This window comes from Monodelphis domestica, chromosome 5 (genome assembly GCF_027887165.1).
Source record: "Monodelphis domestica isolate mMonDom1 chromosome 5, mMonDom1.pri, whole genome shotgun sequence".
In the NCBI taxonomy this organism is placed as follows: domain Eukaryota; kingdom Metazoa; phylum Chordata; class Mammalia; order Didelphimorphia; family Didelphidae; genus Monodelphis; species Monodelphis domestica.
Window position 1 is genome coordinate 26,841,771 of NC_077231.1, and position 9,109 is coordinate 26,850,879.

At 45.1% G+C, this 9,109-nt stretch overlaps 1 protein-coding gene across 1 annotated transcript; it reads right to left on the minus strand.

Moving 5' to 3' along the window:
• Positions 1 to 1,367: 1,367 nt before the first annotated feature.
• Positions 1,368 to 3,126, minus strand: RPL41 (ribosomal protein L41). Its single transcript, XM_056800612.1, has 5 exons — positions 3,050 to 3,126; positions 2,705 to 2,881; positions 2,560 to 2,584; positions 2,012 to 2,034; positions 1,368 to 1,723 (listed from the first exon to the last, which is right to left on the minus strand). The coding sequence occupies exons 1-5, from the start codon at positions 3,124 to 3,126 to the stop codon at positions 1,681 to 1,683; spliced, it is 345 nt and encodes a 114-aa protein (XP_056656590.1). The 3' UTR covers positions 1,368 to 1,680.
• Between the last annotated feature and the right edge of the window lie 5,983 nt (positions 3,127 to 9,109).

Consider the following 9,109-nt stretch of genomic DNA (forward strand, 5'->3'; position numbering starts at 1 on the left):
ATCAGCACATAACTGGCCCAAGATGCAGCAGGAGGCACTGGGTGGCAATAACTACACTTAAGTAGGACTGGAAAGAATTGGGCAAAAGAGATGGCAAGGTGCCTGGTTAAAAGAAGCCATCTCCATGCTAAGCCTAAGCCTCCCCTCCCTCGGAACCCCCTAAGTAGCAGTCTCCCAGACAGGCAGATACCGAAGAAGTTAGTTCAGGGAAAGTGTGGGGCCGCTGCCCGCCTCCAGGGCCACATCACTGATGGGATCGAAGCATGGGGCAGGGCCTCAGCGGGGGGCCTGAGGTTTCCATGGAGCCAGGTTTCCAGAAGGGCAGGAGGATCTGGGGAGGATCTGGGGGGGCTCCGGCACTCTGAGGAGTCTTGTCTTGGGCTGCTAGGTCCCTCGGACTTCCAGGCTGTTCCGATTCCTTACCTGTCAAAGAGAGGAGATGGGGGTTAGAAAGGGGTACGGGGACAAGGCACCACGCTCAGAGGCAGAACTTTGGACCGCCAGGAGGAGCCCGGGGAAAACTGCGAGGCTGTGGCAGGCTGGGAGAAGCTGTGAGCAGGAGCCCAGCAGCGTTCCCGGGATGAGCAGAACCCCCCAGTCGGAAGCCTAGGGCTGCGTGACGTCACGGAGGAGAGGGGTGTGCTGGGGACAGGCGAGTACCTGCGCTCAAGAAGCTGCCAAAGGGGGCATGGGATCCCCTCGCGGCCCCGCCGGCGAGCCGGCGAGCTGGCCAGCCCGCCAGCCCGCCAGCCCGCGGCCTGGCCAGCCCAGCCTCGGCTCCTCCCCTTCGGGCGCCGCCTCCCCCTCCTTCACCTGCAGCCCGAACCTCCGCTGTCCCTGCTGCAGCCGCCAGAACCGCCTGCCGGCTCCTCCGACTTCGACAAAGAGCCGCCCACCTAGAGGAACTTCCGCTTCCTACGGAAGAGGCGACGCTCTAGGAAGCGGCCCCGGAACCAAACGCCATCGACCCGGTACCTGCGCGTTTGGCCCCCAGGAAGCTCCCAGCAGGCTCTGCGCGTCACGATGGTAACAGAACGCTCCGCGCGGCCGACCAGGAAGTAAACGACTCTAGGAACGGGCCCTCACGTTATCTTGAATCTGGCCTATCCCCAACCCTCCCTGAAGTGCCCGGGAGAAGTAGTCATTTTATCGCTTTCCCTCACCCACTGCCTCTTTCCACCCCATGGCCTTAAATGGCCTCTGACCTTAGCTATAGTCATTGCATTGCCGACCACACATCTAGGTTGCCCTACTCCCCAAGTATTCCAGCATGCCAACTCCCTGTCATTTTCATTTCCTCAATATCCCCTCACAGCAATTGTGGTGACAACAGGACAGAAAAAACCTTGAAATAACACACAAGCTCATTGTTTTCGACCAAGAAAGTACTGAGGATTTATTATACAGGTGCTATACACTCAGCCACAAAACAAAGCAGTCCGGAAAGACCAGAGTCCCGTGGCACCCAATCAAAAGGCAGGCGGGTGGAATTCGCATGAAAAAAGTGGCTCGTCCTTCGGTCCTGGAGGCGGCTCATCGATGATGGTGTTGAGCCCTCTATCAGATGGTATCGGCAGTCCTCCTTGGGGTGGTGATGGCTCTCGAAGATTCCTGCCTTCCTGAAAATGTCACCAACGGTCATTCCATTTCTGCTCCTGTGGCCGGTGATCAGCAGTCTGATTACTTGGACCTCTGCCTCATCTTTCTCCTCTTGCGTTTCAGCCTGTGAAGGGGAAACGGAGTAAAGCTCTCAACTTCTTAGCCCGAGATAATGGGAGTGGATTGCAATAAAAAGCTCCCTCTTAGAAGTCCATTATTTTTGTCCCCCAACAACAGCAGTTACACGTAGGAACAAAAAACTGGGAATCACGAATGAGTCCCAGTTTCGTTTCCCACTGCTTTTTCAAGATTTATTCTTAAAAGTCGTGAACAATTTCAATCCAACGACCAAGGAGTTTTTCTTTTTGCAAGCCACCCACCACCTCCCATCTTGGTAGGGATTTCTACCTACCTACGCATTCGCTTCTTCCTCCACTGTAGTCCAAAGCGAGCCGGGAGTAGAATAAAAACTCAGTTAATACCAATAACGATATTATAGACACCCAAAGAAGGCCACAGAACCCACACCACGATTCTGCTTTACACCGCCTACGTTTTCCACAACAAATCAGGGCGCATGCTCTTTTCCTCTTCCTGAAGCTTTACCAAAAATGCCGCATCTCTCCTCGAAATCGAGTCTCCCCCAGACACATGAATGCCTTATCTAGATAGGGTGCAACCCTTTCCGGCTTTTTGAATTACTACGAACGCCACTGAGCAGAGGAACTCGAAGGTCCAAGCAAGCCACCGCTTTCCCCGCCCCCCAACAGTATCTGTCCCCGCCACCTCTGGCTCCCTTCTCCCTGCCTTCCTCCTCTCGCAAACAATTTCTACTCTTCAGCCAGCTCCCGGGGCCCTCGGGGTTTCAGCGGGCCAAGTCCCAGGCCGCTTCCCGCTCCCGGTCCCCAGATGAAGCACAGGCCTCCCTCGCCGGCCAGAGACCCAGGCCGCCCCACTTACCTTGGCCCTCATGGCGCAGTGGAAGCTGTAAGGAGAAAGGAAAAAAACAAGATTAGTCTGGAAAGCGGGCGGCAAATGCCGAGTCCAGATGGCAGCGGATTGTGAATCCCGGCTATGGGCAGAGGAATCAGTAGCAGATACTCACTCAACAAGATGGCGTAAAGAACAAGAGGGAGAACGCCGCTCGCGCGTCTTATTTAATGATGAGATCGTGTCGTCACTTCCTGCCGAATCTCGCTCGCGTCCGGCCCCCCACCAGGGGCGGAGCTCCCTAGGACGGGAACAATGGCGGCCTGCTTTTTTCCGTGGGAAATCGTGGGAGCTGGGTTAGCCAACGTATCTACGGGAAATCCTTGGGGAACGCCTTGAGGAATGTCCACGAACACATCCACACGGCTCTCTACCCCGCCAGCTTTTTTCACTACATTGTCCTTATCCAGAGCTTCCCATTATTTCGATAATTGAGCAGCTGCCCTTTTTCAATGCGGACTTTGGGGAAACAAAGTGTACTTCCGCCCTCACTCGAATTGCTTCGTGGGAATTGTAGTTCGCCTTGGCACCCGCCATTTTACCGTGGATGGTCCAACTTCACATGTAGGTGAGACCAGAGAAGAGAGAGTGTGAAATTGCCTCCTTCATGTTTCAGTTTCCATCTCCAGTGCTTACCACTTTTAAGAAAATCACATTCTTAAAAAAGGAATATGTACAAAACTGAACTGATCTTTTAAACAATAAATATTTAATGTCAGCAACAATCTGCTGGCTGTCACCTCCTTCCCACACCCACTCCAATCCTCTACTCCTCCAGAGTAAAAATGAAAGAAAATCAAAATCAATGTTAATAAACAAGGTTAACTTGGGAAAAGACACAGAACTACTAAAACTAAAGCAGTCAGAAAAAACAAGTCTTTAATCACGAAAGGGATAGGCCCAGTGTTAGGCTGCTCTCACAGAGTCCAGCGCCAAAAACTACTCTGAGTCAATACCCATTTCTCCAAAGAATAGAACTTGGGGAATTTATTTATCTTTTGGGGAACTAAGGATGGGGAAATATGGTTGATTGGCATAACCTAGGCTACAAGGGAAAGAGAAATCCAAGACAGGATTATCAGGGAGAGTATGATCCTTTACAAAGGATACAAAAGGGTCTGGGCTACCTGGGCTCTAGAGGACTTTGATACAAAGGAAGGAACTACTAAGACAAAAGGGCACTCAACCTTTGATTTAAGTATAGGTCAGGGTCTATTGTTTGTCTGAAATGGGGACTTCCCTTAGATCGAATTCTGGGGTCTCCAGATTTCAAGTTCAAAATAAATGTCTGCTTTGGCCAAAACAATTTCTTATTCTGTATTCTGAGTCCTTCACCTCTTTGTCAGGAGGGATAGCATGTTTCTTCATTTAGTTCTCTTCAGTTTCAATTGGTCATTATATTAATAACAATTCCTAATTCTTAAGGAACTTAGGACTTTAGGAAAAGTTATCTTTATCATATTGCTATCATTCATTATCCTGGTTCTGTTCATTCTGTATCAGTTAATATAAGGCTTCTTGGGTTTCTTTGAAATCATCTCCTAGAGCATTTTTTTCCCTTACAGGACAATAATACTCAATTACATTTATGTACTATAATTTGTTTATTCTCCAGATTTCTATTCTTTGCCACCTCAAGAAGAGATATATATTTGCACATTCTTAGAATTTTTTTGTCTAATTTTCCCCTTCTATTACCCTTCCACTAATTCTCCCTTTTCCCTTGAAGAGTGAATTGTATTTTTGTGCCAATTATATATATATTATATTATATATATAATAATAATATATATTACATATATTATAATTATATATATATATATATATATATATATATATATTATATATAGTCTTGAAGGAATCTACCACTATCCACATTCAGAGGAAAAATTGGGAGTAGAAACACAGAAGAAAAACAACTGCTTGGGTACATGGGTTGAGGGGATATGACTGGGATGTAGACTCTAAATGAACATCCTAATGCAAACACCAACAACATGGAAATAGGTTTTGATCAAGGAAATATGTAATACCCAATGAAATTGCTCACCTGCTGTGGGAAGAAGGGTGGGTGGAGGGGAGGGAGTGAAATGATATGATTATTGTAACCAAGGAATAATGTTTTAAGTTGACTAAATAAATTAATTTAAAATAGATAAAAATAAATATATATAGTCTTCTCTCCTTTAACTAGTAATGTTCAAATGTCAGCCAACTTTTCCATATCCCTGCGTCCTGTCTTTGTATACATCTACTGGCTTACCCTGATGATGTTTAATAGTTTTCCTTAACTTTCCTTTCCCTTTTCCTCCTTCCCACCTCCTTCCTCTCCCCTTCTCTTTCCATCTTAAGTTAATCGAGAAATAGAGATCCATCTCTATTTCTCAAACTCCCTCTATGACCCCAGATGTTGATAGGCACACTTTAACCTCCCTCCTCCCATGTTTTTTTTTCCTCTGATATCCAGGGCATCCATATGCTTCTGATCACTCAGGTTCACAACCTAGCCTCACAGTGGGTCCTTTCCTCTTGACGGCCTTGTCTACCTTCTCAATATCTCTCTCATCCATCTTCCTGCCTAGATATTGCAATGGCCTCTCCCCTGCCTTCTGTCTCTCCCTTCTCTAATCCATCTTCCACAGGATTGCTAAAATGATTTTCTTAAAACCCAGTTCTGACATTTTTGTTCAGAAAGCTTTTTGATGCTTGCCTCTAAGATAAAACCCCAAATCCTAAATTTGGCATTTAAAATGTTTCACAATCTAGCTCCAGCATATCTTTCCAGGAGGGTTATACATCTCTCCCCTCTAGTCAAAATGACCTGCATTATTTATACCACACACCACTTTCTGCCTCTTTGCTTTTGTTCCGAATGTTTTCTTCTTGCCTCTCCTTCTGGCAACTACAGAATGACTTGAAGGCTCCAGTCAATTGTCGCCCCCTTATCCAGATTCCTTCAGTTGCTGGTTCTTCCCTTCCATCGACTTCTATTTATTTTGTATATACAATGTATTTATTTTATCTGTGAACACATGTAATCCCTCTTTTCCAGATAGATTGCTCACTCTAGAGGGAGCTAGTATTACCAAGTGCCTAGCTTTGTGCTAGATGTTGGGTTTATAAAAACAAAAGCGAAGTAGCCCCAGTCCTCAAGAAATCTACATATGTGTATACAGCCACATGTAGTCATCTGGTATTGGGGAAGGAACTGCAAGCTGGGGAGACCAGGAGGTATTCCAAAAGGCTGAGGTAAGGAGGGAAAGCATTGCAGGTGTATGAGGACCTGGAAAAAAAGGTCAGTTGGGTAGGACTAGGGAGTAAAATGGTGGGGAATCATGTGTCATAAGACAGAAAAAGGTAGCATGGAACCAAGTGAAGAGTTCTAAATGCCAAGCAGATGAGTTTCTTTTTCATAGAGGGAATCAAGAGCCACCAGAATTCATTAAATATTCACACCTCAAGTCCCTGGAAGGCCCCTCTGATTGGAGGAAGGAGAGATGAATTCCTTCTAAAACCTTCACTTAATGAAGGCATCCGGGTGAACCATCTTTGTTCCCACATGGCTGCCCCAATCGCTCCAAGTACTCCTTCCCCCCTCTTTAATTTTCCTTTTGTGGTCTTCCTCTCATAAGATGGTCAGCAACTTGAGGGTAAGGCCTGTTTCTGTCCTCAGCTCCTAATCCACCTTCCTAAGTGTTTGCTGAATGATATCAATAGAGCTGTATTTTAGGAAATACACTTGAGGAAGAAAGGCCAGTAGTGTTCAGGTGAGGTGATAAAGTTCGGAATCAGAATGGTGTCTGTATGAGTGAGAAGAATGGACCAGGGATGTTGTGGAGAGAGAAAAAACAAAATTCAGCAACTGGATTTGTAGGGAGAGTGAGACTGAGACATCGAAGACACCAAAGTTTTGAACCTCAGTGACCAGGACCGTGATGCGCTTGATAGAAATGAGAGGTCGGTTTGCTGTATCGCTTTGGACTTGATTTTGAGATGACTATAGGAGAGAGTGCTGGACCTGGAGTCAGAAAGACTTCTCATCCATCATCCTGAGTTCAAATTTGGCTTCAGATACTTCCTAGCTGTGTGAACCTGGGCAAGGAACAAGTCATTTAACCTTGTGGGCCTCAGTTTCCTCAACAGTAAAGTGATCTGGAGAAGGAAATGGCAAACCACTCCGGTATCTTTGCCAAGAAAGCTCCAAATAGGGTCAGTCAGACATGACTGAGAAGTGATTGAAAACAACAGGACATCTAGTTTGAAATGTCCAGTAGAGCTCTGGTGATACAGGACTGGAGCTCAGGAAAGAGAAGGATGAATATAAAGATTCAGGAATCATCCACATCAAGATCATAATTGAACACCTGAGAACTGAAGAGATCTGCAAAAGTGAGAAAGTGTAGAAAAAAGAGAAAGGGGACCACAACAGAACAATCATCCCAAGCTTTCTCTGGGCAAGACATTTTCTGGACCTCCAGTCTCCCCATCTGTAAAATAGGGATACCTCCTTCACAGGTATGGGGAGCAAAGAAGGGCACATGAGACAACATGTGTAAATGCTTTGTAAATTTTAAACCATTGTGTAAATACAAATTCTTATTGGGAGCATTCTCAAAGTTTAATTGATAGAAGGAGGCAACTCAGAAATCAAGAGAAACTTAATGGGATATCATCTTCCTCAAGGAAAAGAGGAGAGATAGTTCTATCTGAAGGGGAATAGGCAACTTAAAAACAATAATAAAGCTTTTATTTATATAGCACTTTCTATATGTTCTCATTTGGTCTTTCAGCTTTCAGAAAAAAATTGCCCCCCCCCCCCCCCCAACACACACACACACACACACTCTGTCTCTCTCTCTCTCTCCCTCTCCTAGACCCAGATAGCTGAGGGGCCTGTTTTTTCAGCCCAATGGAGATGCAAGGTCACCGGGCTGAATTAGTATCTCTATTTATCACTCTCAGTGCTACTTCAGATATTTCTTCCTCTAAGTGCTTGAACTTTAGGATCAAAAAAGACAAGCTGATTGTTATAGTTGTTAAATTCAGAATCAGAACTAAATACAGTTCTGCAAGGGAAAACAAATTCCAGCTGGTAAAGCTAGAATTGTAATAACTTGTAATCTAAGTAGCAAAAGATCATGACATCATCATCCCTTGCCCCTTGTGAATAAACCCCCCATATCCCAGCCCCTTTCAACTCTACTGCCCCCCTTCTGCAGGAAACAAAGGAAACAAGAAGTCATCTAGCCATGAATCTCATCTTCAATGTCCCCACTAAATGGGCATCCATGGAGATCTCTATTGATTAGAAACTTAATTGTCCATTCGACCTTTTTGAAAGCTCTGACCCTTAGGTAGAGGCGTTTTGACCCAGAATCAGTTTGGCGTGCTAAAAGAGCATTGACTTTAGAACTGGGGGGGGAATGTTGGAATCTTTGCTATTTGGATGACTCAGAGCAAAATCCTAGCCTCTTTCCATCTTGTTCCAGTCACCTGGGGCTGCTAGTACAGACCTTTAGTCAGGAAAACAAATCTCTTATCTCCCAAAAGTACCCAAGAAACTTCATAGGGTTTCATAGAACTTAGAGCTGATCCTTTATTTTACAGAGGGAAATGAATAATCTCCAAGGTCTCTTCCAGTTCAAAATCCCGGGGCCCAGATAATGAGACTTTTAAGGTCATGGAATTCTAATTAGCACGTACATGTTAAGGTTTACAAAGCATTTTTTAAGTACTCTATCTTATTTTATCCTCACAAACCTGGGAAGCAGTTGTATTATTATCATCCCATCTTTGACATGAGGAAACTGAGGCAGACACAAATTACTTACTTGTCCAGGGTCACCTAACTAGTGTCCGAGACCATTTTGAACCCAGGGCTTCCTGACTCTATATCCAGCACCCTATCCACAGGGCCCTCTAAGTTGCTGCCAGGATGAAAACCTCAGTTGATTCCAAATACCTTTCTTTTTACTATCCCAAGACAGTCACCCTGTCTTCTATGGATTATCTTTAGTTGTCTCAACTATTCACGCCATGTTTCCTGGTTTCTCATCATTATGGCTGCAGTCCTTTGGATACAATTCTGTTCAATGCTTTTCCAAAAAATGTTGGATCCAGAATTGAATTGGACTTCTTAGGCATGTGACAGGGGCAAGTTGGATGTCTGTACACTAGACCCATTAATTTCTGATCATAGTTATGTAAAAAAATAAAATCCCAAGTGAAAAAATAGGACTTATTCTTCCTGTTAGTGTAAACCTCACCTGATAATTTTTAGCTTGTCAGGATCTTTTTGGATCTAGATTCTGTCATCCAACAATTAGCCATCCTTCTTGGCTTCTCAGAAACTTTTATCCATGCTCTCATTGAGATCATAGCTATTTCTGTTGGGTAGAATGGGTCAAGCATGAAGGTCTTACTCACAGATTGGCATGTTAATGAACGTGGTGCGACTGCCAAAGCCTTATCTACCTGCTGCCCTCCCTCCAACCAAATCCATCCATACACTCAACACAAA

Coding starts and splice junctions, on each gene's coding strand:
- RPL41 (XM_056800612.1), bottom strand. CDS start 3,126: ATGGCGGGTGCCAAGGCGAACTACAATTCCCACGAAGCAATTCGAGTG. Junction 2,035..2,559: donor ACTGCGCCATGAGGGCCAAG/GTAAGTGGGGCG, acceptor TTTGGACTACAG/TGGAGGAAGAAGCGAATGCG. Junction 1,724..2,011: donor AGGAAGAAGCGAATGCGTAG/GTAGGTAGAAAT, acceptor TCCCCTTCACAG/GCTGAAACGCAAGAGGAGAA.